The sequence below is a fragment of the Hyla sarda genome, chromosome 2, assembly GCF_029499605.1.
Source record: "Hyla sarda isolate aHylSar1 chromosome 2, aHylSar1.hap1, whole genome shotgun sequence".
In the NCBI taxonomy this organism is placed as follows: Eukaryota; Metazoa; Chordata; class Amphibia; order Anura; family Hylidae; genus Hyla; species Hyla sarda.
Genome location: NC_079190.1, coordinates 37,322,546 through 37,346,747, shown reverse-complemented (window position 1 = coordinate 37,346,747; position 24,202 = coordinate 37,322,546). Strand labels below are relative to the sequence as shown.

The 24,202-nt window shown below is 42.4% G+C and overlaps 1 protein-coding gene and 1 long non-coding RNA gene across 4 annotated transcripts in view; one reads left to right on the top strand and one right to left on the bottom strand.

Moving 5' to 3' along the window:
* The window catches only part of PGR (progesterone receptor), a 92,749-nt gene that overhangs the window by 4,293 nt on the left and 64,254 nt on the right, over window positions 1-24,202 (top strand). Inside the window, exon 1 of one of the 3 annotated variants that reach the window (XM_056561541.1) lies at window positions 12,005-12,060. The exons of 1 other annotated variant lie outside the window; for it this stretch is intronic. In XM_056561541.1, coding sequence (XP_056417516.1) covers window positions 12,020-12,060 — 41 coding nt within the window. In that variant the 5' untranslated portion in view covers window positions 12,005-12,019. Of the gene's footprint in view, window positions 1-12,004; window positions 12,061-21,661; window positions 23,182-24,202 lie in introns of those variants that run through there. One more of the 3 variants, XM_056561539.1, reaches the window with a different exon arrangement.
* Window positions 1,260-21,935, bottom strand: LOC130358374 (uncharacterized). The gene is made up of 3 exons (XR_008889495.1): window positions 21,797-21,935; window positions 20,004-20,050; window positions 1,260-2,482 (listed from the first exon to the last, which is right to left on the bottom strand). It is a non-coding gene; the product is annotated as an uncharacterized LOC130358374 (long non-coding RNA).

Genomic DNA, 24,202 nt, shown 5'->3' with positions numbered 1-24,202 from the left:
TCAGATCATTATTTTGAACTAGTAGTCCCTAGACCTGAACAAACTGAATAATACTTATAATTATTTATCATTTACAATAAAATTGTCAAGAAACCACCCATAACTCGTGAAGAATGAAAGAGCTATTATTTGGGTTTAGTAGAAGGATGGAGAGCGCTGCAGGCCCGAAAAAAGAGATTTAATTGGCAGCCAGGAGGAAAAGTGTGAATTGCTCAATACATCATTATTAAGACTTCCCCTGAAGAGGTCGGATCCTTCTAGGAGAGTGGGCGACATGATGAGGTTATAAACAAGCAGATGCATTCACTTATTAGGCCTGACAATAATATACAGACACGCTGCTGAGAACAAATTTGTTTTCCCACACATAGATCTCTCTATATTCCCTTTTATATAGACAACCATGAATGTATGTATCTCATAAATGATAATGCGTCTTAATAAAGGTGTAAATCTTATGTACTGGCAGGGGGTCCACAGCTATGAGATAAGAAACTACATATATACCGTATTTTTCGCTCCCTATAGGACGCACCGGCATATAAGACGCACCCAATTTTAAAGGTGCAAAATCTAGAAAAAAAAGATTCTGCACCCAACAGGAATCTTCAACCTGCGGACCTCCAGATGTTGCAAAACTACAACTCCCAGGATGCCCGGACAGCCGTTGGCTGTCCGGGCATGCTGGTAGTTGTAGTTTTGCAACATCTGGAGGTCCACAGGTTGAAGATCACTGGATAGGAGGTAAAACTCACGTGTCCCCGCCGCTCCGGACGTCTTCTTCCACGGGATCCACGCTCTCTGTCGCCGTCATCCTATTGGATGACGGGGCGGCGTGCGCAACGACGTGATGACGTCGAAGGAGAGCGCCGGCCATGCAGGGGATCCCGGCACGGAGCAGACACCAAAGAGGCAGGTAAGGTCTCTCCAGGTGTCCTGTAAGCTGTTCGGGACAGCCCGAACAGCCCGACTTTCGCTTCAGACGCGGCGGTCAGCTTTGATCGCCGCGTCTGAAGGGTTAATACAGGGCATCACCCCGATTGGTGATGTCCTGTATTAGCCGCGGGTCCCGGCCGTTGACGGCCGCAGGGACCGACCCGATAGGGGTGTATTCGTCGTATAAGACGCACCGACTTTTCCCCCCCAGTTTTGGGGAAGAAAAAGTGCGTCTTATACGGCGAAAAATATGGTATATATATATATATATATATATATATATATATATGAAGAAGATGACTGCAGCACACCGGCGTATTCTAAGCAAGGAGTAGCTTTATTCCAGAAATGCAAGGACAACATTTCTGTGGTCTCACACCACCATTTTCAAGCCAAAGTGCAAGTGATCCAATGAGGTTTAAATATGCAAGAGTCATGTGACTGATTCATTTGCATACATTATACAATAATCAGATATAAACAAAGTATAAAATCCAAAATCGTGCAGAAAAATACAGATAAGGGACATTACAGATATGTCCAAACGTGCAGACAATCATAAAGTGCATAATAACGTTAAAATCACATAAAATATCAAATAGGAGAGCAAGGGCTCACAGCTGTAAACATTACATGTAGTCAATCATATTCAGGATTGGGCGGTGGCAATCCGAACTTACCCCACAGAATATGTACACAAAGCAGCCTGGAGTGGTATATCCGTAGCGCGCCATATCGGTGCTTCTGCACTGAGTGTACTGAGCCAATAGCGTAATGGGGAAGATAAGAAGATAGGTGTGAAATATGTCCCGCTACTGGAAAATATCACTGGCGCATGCGCCGTGAGAGTGCAGCCATCTTACTGCAGGGCATGAAAGGGAAGCGTATCAAAGAAGGACCACACGCAGGAGGTCACATGGCTAGCACCTGTGTCAGCCAATGAAGGGACGCAGCGCACATAAGTGTCTGAAGGCACGGAATGAAAACATTGCTGCATAAATAAGTGATCAAAATGTCATAATCAGATGTCTAGAACACAGGAATATTGAGTGAATAAATATGTGTGTGGGGGGGGGGGGGGGGGATAGAATCAAGCTAATACCAAAAGAGGAAAAGGATCCTTACAATCAGAGAAGACCATACATACTGGGTGTGTTGTATTGGCCCACCCGAGGCATCCCAACCACACTGTGTCCCATCCTTGGGGAACAGAAGGGGACAAGGTTCATGGCCCAACAGACAACTATCGGTAACCATAGAAAGACCGAGGGTCCAAGGGTATACGGGCGAACTTAAATGGTGTAAACCACTATCCAACAATCAGGGATCATACATTCTGCAAGGATCCTGAAAACAGGCATATTTTATGCAATAATCAACAAATATTATGCACATGTACCACCTATTGGCTCAGAACACTACAGGAGGTTGAAGGCACAAAAAAAAAATATAGATATAATGCAGGAATAGAAAAGTACATTCACGTATAAAATCTTGGGTCTGGGTTCATGGGTTGTTCAGCGGAGCCACCGATCCATCCTTGGAACTAGGAAAAATAGAAAGATAAGATTAAGTAATAACGATCTCAGTGCACCAACCTAGACTGCAGGGGAAAAGACACGATATATCTCAGCAAAGATATCAGGCATTATAAATTTTAGGTGTGACCGCAAAGTCGACATTAAGTCCCAAGGGTTTCAGAGATTGTAACTCATGAATCCATTTCAGCTCCCTTCTTTTGAGGAAACTAACACGATCTCCACCTCTCTTAAGAGGGGCAATATGGTCAAGCAAGGTAAACTTTAGATCCCTCTCAGAGTGATTGGCCTCAACAAAATGTTTGGCCACAGGAAGGTCTGTATGTCGCTTACGGATGCTGTAACAGTGTTGATTGATCCTAGTCTTGAAGTCCCATGTGGTCTCCCCCACATAGAGGAAACCACATGGGCACATGAAGGCATAGATCACAAAGTCCGATGTACAGGTCTTTTTTATCTTATAGGTTTTACCAGATCGTCGATGAACAAAGCATGGGCCTTTGTTCATATAGTCACAGTTGATACACTGTTGGCAGGGTTAGGAGCCCCTAAAAAGTCGATACAAAAGGAATACGGGTATAGAATCTTGTTTCTTTTGATCGTAGAGTAATTTAGTTCTGTCTATGTTTATGGTTACTCTATGATCAAAAGAAATGAGATTCTAAACCACGTATTTCTTTTGTGTCGACTTTTTGCTCTCAATCCAAGGCTATTGGCAGTGCTCTTAACAAACATTGGAGTGTTTTGAGAACATGTTTTCCTGACATTTCTGAATTTGGTGAATGTCCTTTATTGTCATACCGTAGACTGGTGATGAGCGAATCGAATCTGATGAATCCGAATTCGTTATGAATTTCATGAAAATTTTAATTAGTAACAAATGCGAATATCGGCGCGATTCGATTGCGGCAATAACTTCATTAAACTCCATTTAGTGCTCTCCAGGCTCCAGGGCATCTAAAGTGGAGGATCCACATGTGAGGACATGGGGTAAGGAATCCTGGGAAGGCGGGAACAAGGCTAGGTGGGATGACCCTGAATCACATGCAGCATGCAGCCTATCAGCAGCCAGTCACCCCTGTGATGGCACAGCCTTATATAATCGGCAGCCATATTGTGGTCAGTTACTTTAGCCTTTCATTGCAGATAGATAGGGACAGACAGCACTGTGTGTTGGCCAGAACAGCTTTTTTCCAGCAGCGATTAAACTCCTAGTCACATCAGCGTTCTGTTCCACAGAGGGACAGAGAGCAATGTGTGTTGCACAGAAAAGCATTCTTACTGCAGTGATTCACCTACCAGTCACTACAGCGTTCTGTTACAGAGAAAGACAGAGAGCAGTGTGTTGCACAGTGTGTTGCACAGAACAGCAGCGATTCAGCTAAAGCACAAATGCCTAGAAGCACTGATAGGGAAGGGAGTGAGATTGAGAGAGAAAGTGCAATTTTGGGTGCAGCACATAGTGACTGTGTGCTGCAGCACTGGTGTGTACTGCTGGTGTTGAACACAAATACTTTTTTAAGCGTACTGGAGCGCATTGTCCTCCCCTCATAAGTGCATACCACATACGTACACCTAAGTGGTGTACTATTTTGTTTCTGTTAAAGTCTCAAGGGCCTAGATACTGTGAAAGGCCAGGCAAAAGTACTCACCGGCTGGTGTTGTACACAAATACTTTGTTAAGGGTACTGGAGCATATTGTCCTCCCCTCATAAGTACTGCATACCACATACGTATATCTAAGTGGTGTACTATTTTGTTTCTGTTAAAGTCTCAAGGACCTAGATACTGTGAAAGGCCAGGCAAAAGTACACACCGGCGGTTGTTGTACACAAATACTTTTTTAACTTTACTGTAGCGCATTGTCCTCCCCTCATAAATGCATACCACAAACCTATGTAATGTCACAGTACGGGATGTTGCCGTACTGTCCTTCTGCCCTGTCAAGCAGAATCCCTGCGTGTCCTTGGGGCTCTCTTGCAGCAAATCCTATAGTATTACAGGTTATATGTAGTTATGTATTTTAAGTGTAATATACCTTTAAATCTGTACCACATGATTGTATTGTTACCCAGAGAATCCCAGTGACCAGGTGACCTAAGTGGTGTACTTTTTTGTTCCTCTTAAAGTCTCAAGGGCCTAGATACTGTGAAAGGCAAAGCAAAAGTATGCAGCGGCTGGTGTTGTACACAAATACTTTTTTAAGTGTACTGTAGTGCATTGTCCTCCCCTTATATGTGCATACCACATACGTACATCTAAGTGGTGTACTATTTTGTTCCTGTTAAAGTCTCAAGGACCTAGATACTGTGAAAGGCCAGACAAAAGTACATACCGGCTGGTGTTGTACACAAATACTTTTTAAGCGTACTGTTACATAGTTACATAGTTAGTACGGTCGAAAAAAGACATATGTCCATCAAGTTCAACCAGGGAATTAAGGGGTAGGGGTGTGGCGCGATATTGGGGAAGGGATGAGATTTTATATTTCTTCATAAGCATTAATCTTATTTTGTTCCAGGAATGTATCTAATCCTGTTTTAAAGCTGTTAATTGTTCCTGCTGTGACCAGTTCCTGAGGTAGACCGTTCCATAAATTCACAGTCCTCACGGTAAAGAAGGCGTGTCGCCCCTTGAGACTAAACTTTTTTTTCTCCAGACGGAGGGAGTGCCCCCTCGTCCTTTGGGGGGGTTTAACCTGGAACAGTTTTTCTCCATATTTTTTGTATGGGCCATTAATATACTTATATACGTTTATCATATCCCCCCTTAAACGTCTCTTCTCAAGACTAAACAATTGTAACTCCTTTAATCGCTCCTCATAGCTAAGATGTTCCATGCCCCATATTAGTTTAGTCGCGCGTCTCTGCACCCTTTCCAACTCCGCAGTGTCCCTTTTATGGACAGGTGACCAAAACTGAACAGCATATTCCAGGTGAGGCCGTACCAATGCTTTATAAAGGGGGAGTATTATGTCCCTGTCCCTTGAGTCCATGCCTCTTTTGATACATGACAATATCCTGCCGGCTTTGGAAGCAGCAGCCTGACATTGCATGCTATTCTGTAGTCTGTGATCTACAAGTACACCCAGATCCTTCTCTACCAGTGACTCTGCCAGTTTAATCCCCCCTAAGACATACGATGCATGCAGGTTATTAGTACCCAGATGCATAACTTTACATTTATCCACATTGAACCTCATTTGCCAAGTGGATGCCCAGACACTTAGTCTATCCAAGTCATCTTGTAACTTATGCACATCCTCTATAGACTGTACTGTGCTACAAAGCTTGGTGTCATCTGCAAAGATAGAAACAGAGCTGTTAATACCATCCTCTATATCATTGATAAATAAATTAAACAACAGCGGTCCCAGTACTGAACCTTGGGGTACACCACTAATAACCGGGGACCAATCAGAGTACGAATCATTGACCACCACTCTCTGGGTACGATCCATGAGCCAGTGTTCAATCCAGTTACAAACTAAAATTTCCAAACCCAAAGACCTTAACTTACCTGTCAGACGTCTATGAGGGACAGTATCAAATGCTTTAGCAAAATCCAGAAACACTATATCCACAGCCATTCCTCTGTCAAGGCTTCTACTCACCTCTTCATAAAAGCAAATTAGATTGGTTTGACAACTTCTATCCTTAGTAAACCCATGCTGGCTATCACTTATAATACAATTATCCCCTATGTATTCCTGTATGTAATCCCTTATAAGTCCTTCAAACAATTTACCCACAATGCACGTTAAACTTACCGGTCTATAGTTTCCTGGGGAAGACCTAGAGCCCTTTTTGAAGATTGGCACCACATTCGCCTTGCGCCAGTCCCTTGGCACAATACCAGACACCAGAGAATCTCTAAATATCATGAACAGGGGTACAGATATTACTGAACTTACCTCTCTAAGAACTCTTGGGTGTAGTCCATCCGGTCCTGGGGATTTGCTTACATTTATATCACTTAACTTACCTTGTACCATCTCTACATTAAGCCAGTTCAGTACATTACATGATGTGTTACCAGCACTGACCTGGCCAATGTCAGCTCCTTCTTCCATAGTATATACAGAACTAAAGAACCCATTCAGTAGCTCCGCCTTCTCTTGATCGCCTGTGACAACCTCCCCATTATCATTATTAAGGGGTCCTACATGCTCTGTCCTTGGTTTTTTTGCATTTATATATCTAAAAAAATATTTAGGATTAGTTTTGCTTTCTTTGGCCACCTGTCTCTCATTTTGAATTTTTGCTGTTTTTATTACATTTTTACAGATTTTATTAAGCTCCTTGTACTGTTTAAATGTTATCGCTGACCCATCAGATTTGTATTTTTTGAAGGCTATTTTTTTGCTGTTTATTGCTCTTTTAACATCATGTGTCAGCCATGTAGGATTTAGTTTCAATCGTTTATATTTGTTCCCCTTTGGTATATATTTAGCTGTATAGTTATTTAGAGTTAATTTAAAGATGTCCCATTTACCTTCTGTATCAGTATTTGAGAACACCTCCCCCCAGTCTATGTCCTGTAGTGCAGCCCTCAGCCCAGGGAAATTTGCCTTTTTAAAGTTATATGTTTTTGCCTTCCCCGCCTGTCTTTGTTTTCTACATTTTAAGTCAAAAGTAACTATATTGTGGTCGCTATTACCAAGGTTTTCCCGCACAGTTACATTACCAACCAGCTCTGCGTTGTTGGAAATGATCAGATCCAACAAGGCATCACTTCTTGTTGGGTCCTCCACAAACTGGCCCATAAAATTATCCTGCAATAAATTTAGGAATTGTCGCCCCTTTGTAGTTTTAGCCAACCCCGGACCCCAATCTATATCTGGATAGTTAAAATCTCCCATTATTACCACTGTACCTGCCCGGGCGGCCCTCTCTATTTGTTTATGAAGCCGAACTTCTATCTCTTCAGTGATATTAGGGGGTCTGTAGATTACCCCAAATATTATTTTTTCAGTATTTCCCTCCTTTTGTAATTCTACCCACAATGATTCCACATCCTCAGAATCATCACACACTATGGCATCGTTCACACTGACTTTCATACCACTTCTTACATACAGACAGACTCCACCACCTTTTCTGTTCGTTCTGTCCTTGCGAAACAATGTAAACCCCTGCAGATTGACAGCCCAGTCATGCGAGGAGTCCAGCCATGTCTCAGTGACCCCAACTATATCAATATGTTCCTCCAGTATCAAGGCCTCAAGCTCCCCCATTTTATTTGCTAGGCTTCTGGCATTTGTGAACATACACTTTACATTTCCATCCTTTATGTTATTGGGGTTAATGGGATTCAAGGGTGTAAGTTTTATTTTCCTATGAAGCCTATTCCTATTAACTATTCTAACCCCTCCCTCCGCTCCACCCCCAGGTACATTTATAATTCCCACCTCTCTATCTACACTATCTTCCCCCTCTTTGCTGTAGGTTCCCTCCCCCCAAGTCCCTAGTTTAAACACTCCTCCACCCTTCTAGCCATCTTCTCCCCAAGCAAAGCTGCACCCTCCCCATTGAGGTGCAGCCCGTCCCTACGGTAGAGCCGGTAACCGACAGCGAAGTCAGCCCAGTTCTCCATGAACCCAAACCCTTCCTTCCTACACCAGCTTCTGAGCCACTTGTTTACCTCCCTGATCTCCCGCTGCCTCTCTGGTGCGGCTCGTGGTACTGGTAGTATTTCAGAAAAGACTACCTTGGAGGTCCTTGCCTTAAGCTTGCGGCCTAAGTCCCTGAAATCATTTTTAAGGACACTCCACCTACCTCTTACTTTGTCATTGGTGCCAATATGTACCATGACTGCTGGGTCCTCTCCAGCCCCGCCCAACAACCTGTCAACCCGATCCGCGATGTGCCGAACTCGTGCGCCAGGCAGACAGCACACTGTTCGGCGATCCCGGTCTTTGTGACAGATTGCCCTGTCTGTCCCCCTAATAATTGAGTCCCCCACCACTAGTACCTGTCTGGCCTGCCCTGTACTCCTCCCTCCCTCCTTACTGGAGCAGACACCCCCCTGGCGGTCAGAGGCGGTATCCTGCTGCAGTTCTGCTAGCTCTGTAATGGCATCCCCCTCATCTGCCAAGCGGGCAAACTTGTTGGGGTGTGCCAGTTCAGGACTAGCCTCCCTGACACTTTTTCCCCTACCCCTCTTTCTAACTGTAACCCAGCTAACTGCCTGACTGTCCTGCAACTCCGTCCCACTGTCCTCCCCCACCTCTATTCCCGAGAGTGCCTGCTCAGTGAGCAGGAGACTCCTCTCCATGTTGTTAATGCTTCTCATTGTTGCCAGTCGCCCCTCTAGATGCAGGATCTGGGCTTCCAAACGGACAACTAGCACACATCTCGCACAACAATATGCACCCTCAAACTGTTGTTCAAGAATTGCATACATTGAACAGGATGTACATTGGACTGCATTTTCCAACATGGAGGCCATCTAATTATGGGGATTTCACAAAAAAAAACAGACAGTCAAAATGACACTTAAAATTTTTTGTAGACCTTGTGGGTTCAAAAATGAAAACTCACAGCGATCTCAACCTCCTGCTTTCAAACTCCAGTTTTTGAAACTCCTCTTTCACGCCCCCTCTTACACAGCAACACTCAAAAAGAGCAAGCTCTCAATAAGAGTCCCAAGCTAAGATTTATACACCTGTGCCCAATCTACTCCTCCTCCCCCTAGAGGTGGAACAGAGAAAAAAAAAAAAAAAATGAAAAAGGGTGTTTAAACTCTAACAGTTATCCCACTATGTGCAAAAGAGAAAAACTTACCCAAAATAAGAATGTGGGCTATAGGCAGTCGCACCCACTCCACAGATTCACTCCGCACAACAGATAATCACAGTTTTTGAAACTCCTCTTTCACGCCCCCTCTTACACAGCAACACTCAAAAAGAGCAAGCTCTCAATAAGAGTCCCAAGCTAAGATTTATACACCTGTGCCCAATCTACTCCTCCTCCCCCTAGAGGTGGAACAGAGAAAAAAAAAAAAAAAAAATGAAAAAGGGTGTTTAAACTCTAACAGTTATCCCACTATGTGCAAAAGAGAAAAACTTACCCAAAATAAGAATGTGGGCTATAGGCAGTCGCACCCACTCCACAGATTCACTCCGCACAACAGATAATCACAGTTTTTGAAACTCCTCTTTCACGCCCCCTCTTACACAGCAACACTCAAAAAGAGCAAGCTGTAGTGCATTGTCATCCCCTCATAAGTGCATAGCACATATGTACATCTAAGTGGTGTACTATTTTGTTCCTGTTAAAGTCTCAAGGGCCTAGATACTGTGAAAGATCAGCCAAAAGTACTCACCGGCTGGTATTTTACAAAAATACTTTTTTAAGCATACTGTAGTGCATTGTCCTCCCATCATAAGTGCATACCACATCTGTACATCTAAGTGGTGTACTATTTTGTTCCTGTTAAAGTCTCAAGGGCCTAGATACTGTGAAAGGCCAGGCACAGTACACACCTGCTGGTGTTGTAGACAAATACTGTTTTAAGCGTAGTGGAGCGTATTGTAATCCCCTCATATATGCAATAAGTATGTCAGGCAGAGAAGTGCCAGGACATGCACAGAGGAGTGGCAGAGGCCTAAATTCATCAGGCAGAGGACGCAGCAGACTAGGGATGAGTGGCATCAGGAGTCGTAGCGAGAGGCCTGAGCTCCCGGTATCAGCTAGCGGTCGTGTCTCAACCAGAAACCCATCTGCCATCATCGATTGGTTAACATGGTCATCAATTTCATCACAAGTGACATCTGACAACCCCAGTCAACAGTTGGTGGGTTCCTCAGACACAACCCTCAGTTGGCATGGCCCGGGAGCAGTCCCTGTCCTCTCATTGCCTTTGTCCTATGCCGTTCCCCCCCCACAGAAGTATCTTAAGCTGTGGGTTCAGCTCCACTATTTAGTGAGGATGATCTACTAGAGGACAGTCAGCAGCTCCTGCCTAGATAAGAAGTGGAGGAGGCATCCGCCGCTTCCTCCACTAGATGCGCAAGTAGTGATGAGGAGAGTGGCGTGGGAGGTGGTGTTGCGAGCATTCAGGCTCCTGAAGCAGACACTGTTGAGGAACCTGAGGAGGACATCAGTGACGTCCAGACACAACTGATGATGATGAAGCCGATCACACTTGGGAGCCGGGTACAGAAGGGGCTTCAACATCATCAGGAGAAGAGGGTTGCAGGTTACCCGTGAGGTAGCATGGTGGTAGTATGGTTGACAGTCAGCATGGTGGCAGAAATGGAAAATCTGGTAGGTAGACCACCTGCTTCAGGGCAGGCTACCTTCCCGGGAGGTAGTGGAACAAGGGCTCCTGGAGTCGGTGGCAGTAGCAGTCAACCAGTGCAGACTGTTGGTGGGAAAATCAGCTACTCAGCAGTGTGGCGTGTGGCCAGGTTAACCTGGATAGGGGATAAGATGTCTTAGCGCCGGAGTAGCCCTTTAAGGTCCTAAGTATTGAGGATATGCATTAGCTAAAACTTAACTTTTCTTAGGATAAAATATATGTACTCAATTTTTTTTAAATCAAACAAAAGGAAAGGTGTGCAAAAAACCCCATGTGCCACCTACACCACCACGTATTGATGTGATGCAAAGACCTCTAAAAGGTGGAAGGAAAAAACGTATGGTCCATTGTAACTAGTGGGGGTAAAACTTCCCCTGTAAGGACCTACTCTCGCATTATGAATTCCCTTCTTGGCAAGTGTTACTCACCCTAAACAGGGTGGCCCCACACAGGAACCTCTCCCTATTTCCCCCTACAAACACTGCCACTTCCCAGGGTTTTTAGGTGCAAATAGAGAGAGTTTGTAAAATCCTGCCACCTCCCTGTGTGGGGCCGCCCTTTAAGTTTTTACCCCCACCGGTTACAATGGACCATACATTGTTCCCTTCCACCTTTTAGAGGTCATTGCATCACATGAATACTTGGTGGTGTAGGTGGCACATGGTGTTTTTTGTACACTTTTCCTTGTCTTTTTGAAATAAAAATTGGGTCCAAATATTTAATCCTAAGCATATTAATAGAAGTTAAGTTTTACCTAATGCATATCCTCAATAATTACTTGTGCACACTAACACTTTTACAAAAGAGACTGTTTTTTTCTGCCTACCTGCCTCAGCTACTATTCTGATCCTGCCACCCACCTGATGCCACACATCTGATGCCAAGTTCTCCTTTTTTTTACCCACCTTCATCACCGGGTACTGGCATTGCCACCCACCACACCACTCTGTCACCCGGTCACTTTCAGGACTCCTAATGCTGCTGCTGCCACCTCCAGGCTGTCTCATTCTGCCACCATATGTTCTCCTCATGCTGATGCCACCTCCAGGTTGTCTCATTCTGCCACCATATCTACTCCTCATGCTGCCGCCAACTCCAGGTTGTGTCATTAAGCCACTATATGCTCTCCTCATGCTGCTGCCAACTCCAGGCTATGTAATTCAGCCACTATATGGTCTCCTCATGCTGCTGGGACATTACCTAAAAAATTTATCTTTTAATCTTAGGATTTGTGAGGCCCTATGGTACCACTCTATGCAGCCTTGTGTACATATTCTGTGGGGTAAGTTCGGATTGTCACCGCCCGATCCTGAATATGATTGACTATATGTAATGTTTACAGCTGTGAACCCTTGCTCTCCTTTTTGATATTTTATGTGATTTTAAGTTATTATGCACTTTATGCACAATCTAACACCTGATAATTGTCTGCACGTTTGGACATATCTGTAATGTCCCTTATCTGTATTTTTCTGCACGATTTGGGATTTTATACTTTGTTTATATCTGATTATTGTATAATGTATGCAAAATGAATCAGTTACATGACTATGTATATTTAAACCTCATTGGATCACTTGCACTTTGGCTTGAAAATGGTGGTGTGAGACCACAGGAACATTGTCCTTGTATATCTAGAATAAAGCTACTCCTTGCTTGGAATATGCCGGTGTATCTACAGTGTTGGACCTAGGACCAGGGTGCTCTTTCTCCCTATCTGCTATATATATATATTTGTATATATAAAAATTATCAGATACAAACATTGTCTTTGTTGGAGGTCATGCACACAGCTCTGTGTAATGCATTGATCCATATCGTTGGTTGTTATGGGCCAATACATACACCTCATAGAGGTACCATATGGTGGCACATAAAGTCCCTATCGGTCTGACATAAGCTGCTGTACAGGATCCATTGACATACAATAGCTTTTCAATATGTTTAGGCACTTTTGCCCATATGTATGTGGAGGTACATTTTTGGTCAATAAGACTTTCTTTAAACCTTTAACACACAGTGTTAAATTTAGATATTTTCATAGCGCCATAAATGGCCATACAATGAAGTCTAAGAGGCAAAATAATCTACCACATAAGGATTGGCATATACAATAAAATACAATGTAGACAAACCCAATCTTGCTAAACTAAGAACAGTTGTTAAACTAAGAACAGTTGTGCTGTTCATGTGTTTTATTGAGTACCACGAGTAAACATCCACAGTGCAGGGAGAAAGAGCAAGAGAACCTTCAATAACTGTAGAACCCTTATTAACATCAATCATCTCCACTGTGTGGCTCAAGCTCTTAGAGAAGTCATTGAAGGAGTATTTCCATCTGGACATGTATGGCATATCCATAAAATATGTAATAAATGTAAAAGAAATGTGTGTTCCAACTCTGAAGCCCACCCCTATCTTAAAATCAAGGGCCCCTTGGATTCCTCTGGTATGGTTGCTAGAGGTGAAAAAGCCAAGGTTTTTGTTGTATGCAGTTTGTTTACCTTCTTATAACATTAAAGGGGTACTCTACAGGGAAAAACATGTTTTTAAATCAACTGGTGCCAGAAAGTTATACAAATGTATAAATTACTTTTATATAAAAAATCTTAATCCTTCCAGTACTTATCAGCTGCTGTATGTTCCACAGGAAGTTGAGTAGTTCTTTCCAGTCTAACCACAGTGCTCTCTGCTGACACCTCTGTCCATGTCAGGAACAGTCCAGAGTAGGAGAGGTTTGCTATGGGGATTTGTGCCTACCCTGGAGAGTTCCTGACACAGATGTGGCAGCAGAGAGCCCTGTGGTTAAACTGGAAAGAACTACACAACTTCCTCTGGAGCATACAGCAGCTGATAAGTACTGGAAACATTAAGATTTTTTAATAGAAGTCCTTTACAAATCTGTTTAACTTTCTGGCACCAGTTGATATAAAAAAAAAAAAAAATTCCTCCCAAGGACTTCTTTAATGGAAGTTGTGTAAATAATATAGCATTATAAGCTACATTGTTTCTATAACTGCTGAAATTTTCCTCCTGCACCGATAATGTTTACTCAATGTGCTAAATAAAAGTCACGAATAGAACAATTGTATCTGTTGTATTATCTTAATTATATCATATCTATTCAATTGTGACAGTCCCCAATTTATTAGTAATCAGGAGAAATCCAAGTCATTCCATGTACTTTGTCCTGCAACTGTGTACCAAAAAAAGCATTAGGTTTTTTACCAACTTATTCAGTTTCTCTTGGTTGGATATAGGCAACCATTCAACAAAATAACAAAGGTAAATAACATCAACATTTAATTTAGAACAATGGAGAGGAGCAGCAGTCCTTGGCTGAACATAAGCACAGTTTCTGGCAGTCATATCATCTCCATTTCTTAATTACCCTCAAAAAACATAACCTCAATGCAATAAAACACAACATCAAAGCCAAAAAACACAACCCTAATGCAAAAAAACACAAACAAAAGATCTATGCATTTGACATGGCCTTACTGCTATACAGTATATACTATTATTTAAAGGCTCATGCACATGGCAGAACTATGCATAAAGAATGTAGTGCATGTAGCTTGTATGGCTCCTCTAGTAAGGAGCTGCACAGCTTCCATGTGCTGCCGTACAGGCTCCATTAGTAAAGTCGTGGTGTACATTTCCTCATAGAAGCAATGCTTAGTATTTTATTAAAGGTGGACTGTCGGAGAAATATGTAAAAACTTTTTGACTGTTTGGGGTCCAAATGGTCAGACCCGGAACCGTTCACTAGAAAGAGCCAGGAGAGAAGCATAATGCAAGTCTATGGCATCATCTCGCTCACGTGGACACAGAGCGCTGCTGCGTGCTTCTCTCCCCGCTCTGTGCTTATGTGAGCGAGACGATCCCATAGACTTGCATTATGCTGAGTCTTCCTGCTGATTGGTTGGGGAGTGAGTACTCAGACCCCCAACCGATTAAAACCTTTGACATGTCTCCAGGACATTGTGGGCAGGATTTCGATATATACGTGTCACGTATGGGCAAATCGTGATAGAAGTGCTGCTGCATTCTTGTATTTGTTATATAACCTGAAAATCCTGGGACATGGTGTCCAATACACATGTCGGACTATTTATTTAAATCATTCTTTCAGCTGATACCTTGGTGGACTGAATTTTTTATTTTTTTTTTATCTAGGAGGACTTATTAGGGTTTCAGAAGTCAAGAAAAGGTTTCTAAAGGTCACTGTGACTTAAAGGGGCACTCCGCTGCTCAACGTTCAGAAAACAATGCTTAGAGCCGACGCCGGGAGTCACGGTCCCGCCCTCTCAATGCAAGTCTATGGGAGGGGCGTGGAAACCACCTCCTTCCATAGACTTACATTGAAGGGATGGGGCCATGATGTCACAAGCCCCCAGTGTCGACTCTAAGCGTTCAGAACATTTTGTTTCGAATGCTGAGCACTAGAGTACCCCTTCAAGCTGCCCATACACATTAAAGAGAATCTGTCATATTTATGTTTAGAGCTCAAGTGTCAAAAAGAAGGTTGCTGAGCCATAGGATGCATGCTTCCTCTCTCCCCCACTCCTAGAGCTGACAGATTCCCTTTAACTAAGACTTTTAGTAATCGAACTGCCAGATCTTTATCTCCACCAAGATGTCTGCGAGAGAATTAGGAGGCTCCCACACATAGGCCATATTTGCCAGGGGGAGGTGATGAGCCATAGCATGCAGGCTTCCTCTCTCCCCCACCCCTAGAGCTAACAGATTTCCTTTAAAAATGACTTTTGGAAATGTAATTGTTCAATCTTTATCTCTCCCAAAATATCTACAAGAGAATCGGGAGGCTCCCACAAATATGCCATTTTAGCAATCTTAATCCTCGCCTTATCAAATACTACATAAGATTTATACAAGGCATTCATATGTAAAAAGTGTTGATCCATATGTAAAACACGGCAGATCTCAACCTGACGTCTAAAATATGTTTTGGATAATTGTTGCTTAGACTGACTGGGGGACTTGAAATGCGTCTGAATGAATTGTCGTAACAATGTCATATTTCTGCAAGTTACTTTTATGGCAATGTCATATTGAAGAGCTCTCTGTAAATCACACTATTTGCTACAAGAGACGATAAAAGACTTTGAAAACTCCACACATATAATTTTCTAAAATTTGGTGAAACTTTGAGAAACAATGAAATTTATCATTTCCTCTATTAAGGAATGAGTCAGCTTTTCCAGCAATAACATTTTATTAAGATCATCAAAAACTTCCTCTTTGCGATCCGACATCAAAACGCTTATCGACCTCAGATATCAAAGCTTCGGTTTTAATAGGTAATGTGTAATCTCTGATGTCGGAGAGCGGCAGTCCATTTGTTAGGGTAATAGTCACTGCGGTTAATGGAGATCATATGAGGAGTCTCCAAGTGTAGAGCCTGTCTTGTCAGAATAATTATAGTATTACAGCAGTATTAGTAATGTGCATCACATTGAGAATATAGGGGCCTATTCAAGTGCTGGTTTATCCATACATGTTACCGGAACCATTTTTTTTTTTTTTTTTTTTTTTATCTTCTAGCTGATTTTGTCTTCTGTAATTGGCAAAAAAAATAAAAATTAACTATTAACAATTTAGATGCCATGATCAGTTCCGATCACAGCATCTAAGGGTCAAAATGACAGGTGTCAGGAGTCTGGGGGCTCTCATCAGACCCCAACAGGATGATCGGGGAATCTGATGAGCTAAAATGGCGGCTGGAGGTCTCTGTTTCATGCCTCCCCACCTTATCTGTGTGTGTGCAGGCTGCTACAGCAACCTATACAAACAAAGCCTGAATAACACTGATCAATGCCATGCTATGGCTCAGCAATATTCAGTGTTAGCAATCGAACAATTGCTTGTAAAATTCCCCCATGGGGACTTAAATATAGTGTAAGAGATAAAATAATGTAAACAAAGATAAATCTATGTGGTTTGATTACTCTATGTCTGCATATGTCTGAACTATTTAAGGGGTTATCCAGGAATAGAAAAACAGAGCTAAGCATAAGGGATAAGATGTCTGATCGCGGGGGTTCTGTGGTCAGACAGAAAAGAAATTCAAAAAGAAAAGTACTTCCTCTGGAGTATACAGCAGCTGAGAAGTACTGGAAGGATTAAGATTTTTAAATAGAAGTAATTTACAAATCTGTTTAACTTTCTGGCACCAGTTGATTTGAAAAACATTTTTTCCACTGGAGTACCCCTTAAAGTTGATACATTATTGCTGATGCTACATGTCTGTATTACCTAATCTGTCCTTTTCCCGTAAACTCCAGAATTCCAGCTAAGATACAGTGTATATTAATCTCACATGTAGAATTATTAGAACAATGCTTGAACTCTTTCCTTTCCAGAGGTAACAATGACTGCAGCTCAGTTCCTTTTAAGTAAAAGCAGTAGAGTTGTCATACCACACACAACCAGAGAACAGGGGTGGTGCTGCTTTTTAGAAGAAAGTGACTCTATTTTTATTAATCTTGGACAACCCTTTTAAAGGATTGATGCAAAAAAAATTGAAGTAGTATTGTATTCTACTGTAGAACTTGGGTAAGTAGTTTTGTGCTCCCCTCTTAATAGTGCAACCTAATATAAATAAATAACCTAATATAAATAAAATAAATAAATATTTACAAATTAAATAAATAAATATTTACAAAATAAATAACCTAATATAAATAAATATAATACAAAAATAATTAAAGAAAACATCATTAACCCCCCCCCCCCAAAAAAAAAAAATCTAATAAACAAAGAAATAATAAATAAATAAAATAAAAATACATAAATGTTTGTGGTATTGCAGCCGCTGTTCCCTATAAGCTATGTGCCATATAGGGTTAAGAATGTTTACAGGGCACATTAGACCTTATTAGAACAATGCTTGAACTCTTTCCTTTCCAGAGGTAACACTGACTGCAGCTCAGTTCCTTTTAAGTAAAAGGAGTAGAGTTGCAATACCACACACAACCAGAGGACAGGGGTGGTGCTGCTTTTTAGAAGAAAGTGACTCTATTTTTTCTAATCTTGGACAACTGTTTTAAAGGGATTGTCTCATGAAGACAACCCTGTTTCATATATCCTATTGTAGCAGATGGTTGTCATAGTATGGGATCAATCGCTTAGGACACCCTTCTATTTTACAGAGTGGTAAGTTACTCCAAAATAGGGGCTCTAGATCTGTATTTCATGGTTGAAGCTCTAGAGCTGGCTGACCTTCTCTCTACATGTATCACATGGTTTAGGCTCTAGATCTGGCTGACCTTCTCTATACATGTATCACATGGTTTAGGCTCTAGATCTGGCTGACCTTCTCTATACATGTATTACATGGTTTAGGCTCTAGATCTGGCTGACCTTCTCTATACATGTATCACATGGTTTAGGCTCTAGATCTGGCTGACCTTCTCTCTACATGTATCACATGGTTTAGGCTCTAGAGCTGGCTGACCTTCTCTCTACATGTATTACATGGTTTAGGCTCTAGAGCTGGCTGACCTTCTCTCTACATGTATTACATGGTTTAGGCTCTAGATCTGGCTGACCTTCTCTCTACATGTATTACATGGTTTAGGCTCTAGAGCTGGCTGACCTTCTCTCTACATGTATTACATGGTTTAGGCTCTAGATCTGGCTGACCTTCTCTCTACATGTATTACATGGTTTAGGCTCTAGAGCTGGCTGACCTTCTCTCTACATGTATTACATGGTTTAGGCTCTAGATCTGGCTGACCTTCTCTATACATGTATTACATGGTTTAGGCTCTAGATCTGGCTGACCTTCTCTCTACATGTATCACATGGTTTAGGCTCTAGATCTGGCTGACCTTCTCTCTACATGTATTACATGGTTTAGGCTCTAGATCTGGCTGACCTTCTCTCTACATGTATTACATGGTTTAGGCTCTAGATCTGGCTGACCTTCTCTCTACATGTATTACATGGTTTAGGCTCTAGAGCTGGCTGACCTTCTCTCTACATGTATTACATGGTTTAGGCTCTAGATCTGGCTGACCTTCTCTCTACATGTATTACATGGTTTAGGCTCTAGATCTGGCTGACCTTCTCTCTACATGTATTACATGGTTTAGGCTCTAGATCTGGCTGACCTTCTCTCTACATGTATCACATGGTTTAGGCTCTAGAGCTGGCTGACCTTCTCTATACATGTATTACATGGTTTAGGCTCTAGATCTGGCTGACCTTCTCTCTACATGTATTACATGGTTTAGGCTCTAGATCTGGCTGACCTTCTCTCTACATGTATTACATGGTTTAGGCTCTAGAGCTGGCTGACCTTCTCTCTACATGTATTACATGGTTTAGGCTCTAGATCTGGCTGACCCTACCCGTCTATGTACAGGGCCGCTGTCAGGGGGAGGGTACAGCCAGTACCCCAGTAAGGGGCCCAAGCTCTCAAGGAGGCCCTGGCCCCCACTGCACCCCCTCTGCAGAAGCCCCAGTACAGAAGCAGAAGACCACTGAATAAACTCTTGCTTCCAAGTATTCCATGATTGGGCTCTAGATTTAGATGACCCTCCCTGTCTATGTATTGTCGTTTTAATGTCTGCCATTCACAAAACATTATATTGCGATAGGGACTGGTCTGGAGAGGTATGTGCACCACGAGAGAATCTCACTATGCTGCTTTTAAACCTTTCAGCTCTAGCTACTAACTTCCTTGTCTTTCTCTTCTGTTCTTCCCTCCTCTCTTTCTACCTTCTTGCCCCTCGGGTCGCTCCTCGGCCTGCCTGACTTCTTCTACCTATCTTCTTCCCTCCCCCTCATATCCCTAGCACTTTCCTTCTTTCTCTCCTTCCTTCCTTCTCTTCTTCCCTCTCCTTCCCTCTGCCTTCCCCTTCCCCTTCACACCCCAGCAACCTTCTTAGACTCAGGTTTGCTTCAACCTTGCTTCTACATCATTTATACACTTGTTCCACAGCTACGAATAAGTGATATGTACGTTGGTTCCATGATGCTTCGGGGGAAAGTGTTAACTTAGATAGTGATTGACTCTCATGACCGCCATTCCCACTGAAATGCGTAGTTTCCGTTTGATTGCACTAATTGTGGAAGCTCATCTGGGATGCCAAGAGACGACGCTGTAACCTGTGACTATATATTGTGCAATTCTTGCTTAGCTAGTTATCTACAATGTTGTATGTACCTTTACTTACTGGCGAGATTTTTTCTTACCTCTTCGTCATTGTTGTGAATGGTATTTGATGAATAAAAACGTTATTCTGAAAAAAAAAACCATTATATTGCTGCCGTTATGACAAATCCATCCCAAACTCTTTTGGAAGAACGTGGCTATATATATATTTTAAATCTTGGACAACCCTTTTAAAGACAACCCTATTCCATATCCTCTATTGTGGCAGATGCTTGTTATAGTATGGGATACATCACTTTGGACCCCCTTCTATTATACAGAGTGGTAAATTACTCCAAAATAGGGGCTCTAGATCTGTATTACATGGTTGGAGCTCTAGATCTAGCTGACCCCCCCTCATCCATGTATTACCTAGTTGGGGCTCTGGATCTAGCTAACCCACCCTGTCCATGTATTATGTGGTTTGGGCTCTAGGTCTGGCTGACCCTACCCATCTAGGACAGGGCCGCTGTCAGGGGAAGGGTACAGCCAGTACCCCAGTAAGGGGTTCAGGCTCACAAGGGGGCCCGGGCCCCCCTGCACCACCTCTGCAGCAGCCTCAGTACAGAAGCAGAAGACTGCTGAATAAACTCTTTCTTCCAAGTATTACATGATTGGGCTTCTAGATTTAGAAGACCCTCCCTGTCTACGTATTGCATAGTTGGCCATTCAATTTAACGTCTGCCATTCACAAAACATTACATTGCTGCCGTTGTGACAAAACCCATACCAGACTCTTCGTGCCCACAGCAGGGGTTCTAAAATGCATCCAGCACCCACTAGCTTTTCTATACAGCATACAAATTGTCAGAACATAACTCCCCTTCCCCTCTTCCCCACCACTGCCAAGTGTATTGTGCTCCCCCTCAATAGTGCCCTAGGTAGCTGCCTACTCTGCCTACCGATGGTGGTCTCCAAACTGTGAACATCCAAAGATTGCAAAACTACAACCTCCAGCATGCCCGGACAGCGGTTGGCTGTCCGGGCATGCTGAGAATTGTAGTTTTGCAACTTCTGGACATCCACAGTTTGGAGACCACTGTTCTTTACCCTTAAAATGCCCCAAAATTAAGAAGGTACTTACTCAATGTTATCGCCAAGGGGGGGGGGGGGGGGGGGATTTGGGCACAAGAGAGGACGACCCTGTGCCTCCTGCTGCCACGGGGTAATACCAGGATAGAAGTAAAATTATGAATGGGGTGCCTGTTTGTCTATCACTGTGCTGCACAGATACATTGTTCCTTTTACAAAAATAAAGAAATAAACAAAAAAAAAAAAACCTAATATAAATAAATATATAGAAAAAAAAAAAAAAAACATCATTACCCCCCAAAAAAACTATTAAACAAATAAATACTAAATACTTACTAAATAAATTAATATAAATAAAGTCAAATAAAAAACAAATAAATACATAATTATAAATACACACATAAATAAATAATTAAATAATAATATATGAATAAAATAAAAATTTATAAAATCAAATAAAAGCAAATATATACATAATTATAAATACACACACATAAATAATAAATAAATAAATAAAAGAAAAAATAAATAAATAAAATCATAAAAAAAAATAACTCTAAATACACACATAAATAAATAATTGAATTAATAATAATAATAATTTTAAAAATAACAGACATACAACCAAGCAGCTATAAAGTAGGATTGTGCAGATTGTAGAAGAGACACACAGCAGAGAGACGTCCAGGCAGTGACCTCGCCTCTAATCCAGAGCAAAACCCCTGGCATTCAGCAGTACTGTGCAAAGCTTAGTGCCAGTCTCCTGCACAGTGAGAAGAGACCTGTGCCACCCTCTCCTTACCTGCTGCTTCTGCTTGCACACAGTAAGAAACCCTGTTTTGTAGAGGTGCAAGCTTGGTGCCAGTCTCCTGCACAGTGAGGACAGTGCCAGCTTTAAGTGCCAATTCCTTGCTACCAGAAAACAGAGAGAGGGAGTCTGCAGCACAAGGGGTGCAGAGCAGTGTGCAGAGCCCACAGCAAGCACAATAAGGAAAAGAAGAGATATATCCAGCAGACACAGGAGGGGAAGTACAGAGCAAGCAACAGGCAGTGCAGCCTCCTGAAACTTTTCTCCAAGCTGATATCTTAGCCCTCACACACACAGCACCAGGGAGAGGGACACTGAAGGACCAGCTCCTGGGGATCTGCCAGTGGAAACTACCTGGAAAACATCAGAACCTTCAGACTTCTTAGACTCCTTGCTGGCATGGAGGACCTAAAGAAGCAATGCCCTGAAACAACACAGGATCCAGGGAAGGAATCCAGCAGATACCTGACCAGAATGTCCAGCTCCCAGATGGATTTTTTGCAGGAAGTCACAGGCCCTGGGGACCTGTCATTGGATAGTCTTCTATATATGAAAGCAGAAGACACCTATGAGAAGAGAGGAGGACCAGGATCTTCTGATAACAATGAGCTGGATAATGTCCTGGACTGCATCATGGACTCTTCAGCCTCAGCCCACCAACACCTATGGTCTCACTGTGATATTCCTGAGATACATGGAATAGCAGGTAAGACTTCAGGTGGCTCCAAAGATGGCATTGTAGACATCAGGGTTTGGACTGACGCCACAACATCTGGAAAGAAGATAAGTCCAGACAGAACCACCCTGGAGGACTTTACTGAAGACCAGTCATCTGTGAAAAGTGGTGTCATGGGAGCTGTGCCCAGTAGGCATCTACCCTTGGTACCTGAAGCAAACATTGCTATGCCAGATCTGGGTATGAATGTGTTATACCTATCTGGAACAGACTCCATAGAAGCAGATGGCCATGACCAAAGGTCTTCTCCCCCCATCCCATCCCAGCATCCCGCTTTACATCCTGGAGATGGACAGATCAAGCAGGAAGGATCTGAGGTCTTACTATTTCATCCTACAAAAGTAAGAGCTTTGCACCAGGATTATAAATTATCCACCTCGGGTCCTGGTACCCCTGAAACTGACCAGTCTTTGGATTACATCCTCTGCAAAACTGAGTCTGAAACAGAGTACCAAACCTATAGACCCCACATGGGTAAACCAGCAGAAGGCCAGGTTCAGGTTGTACCTTCACCCTCTAACCCCCAGCAAAACATCTACCAAGCTATGAGTCCTAATGGGCAACAACAGCATTTGTACCAGTCAGGAGGAGTGCGAGATACCTATCTACCACAGATTCTTCTACCCTATGTCCAGTACTTCAGGTAACTATTTCATTTATTAATTTATTTGTATATATTTTTTTATTTTTATGAATTCAATATTTTAATATTAGTTTAGATAATTTTGATAAAAAATTATTTTAAAAAGTGGCTCACAATTTTTACTTGTTCCAGTTTCATCACAGGGGCAGTCTCCTGTAGAGTGGCTGTCTTCTATAGAGGGACAGTCTTCTATAGAGGGGCAGTCTTCTTGTTAAGAAAACATGCTCACATTTTGTATTGTTCCCATTTCACCACAGGGGCAGTCTTCTGTAGAGGAGCATTCCTATATAAAAGAGTGGTCTTTTATAGAGGGGAATCCTTCTCTAGAGGGGTAGTCTTCTATAGAGGGGCAATCTTCTCTAGAGGGGCATTCTTCTATAGAGGGCAATCTTCTATAGAGGGGCAGTCTTGTGTCCCATTAGTCAGACCTCTACTGATTTAACATATATCCACTATCCTGTAGATAAGTGATACACGTCGTCAACATAATATTCATTTAAAGGACAACTACTTAAAAGGGTGCTGCGTACATATTAAAGTGTTTCACCTCCTTCTTTTCTCTGCTTTAAGCTTAAAGAGTGCCTGATATACCCCACATAAAAATGTTATATGTTACTCAGTAGCTAATCATGATCATCTGCATATAATGTTTGTGTCTAGCACCTGTATTTCTCTCACAAATATCTTCAATCTGTTGCCCACATGTTTTGTCATTCTGTTCTCTGGAGGGGAGGTGTCCTCACTCATGCATAGCATAGCAACAGCAGTTTAGGTTTTAGGTGGGGTGCCTGTCTTACAACTGTCTTTTTACACAGAAGGGGCCAGAATGGGATAACAAAATTAATTCACAAGATAGGTGATAACTAGTTGATCTGTGGGGGTTTGAACACTGGGACCCCCACCAATCATAAGAATGAAGGTCCCTCATTTTCTGAGTGAATGAAGTGGCAGAATTCTCCACCCATTATAGAAATTCTGAACATTGCCTACTACAGCAATTGGCCTTGTTCAGAAGTGACAT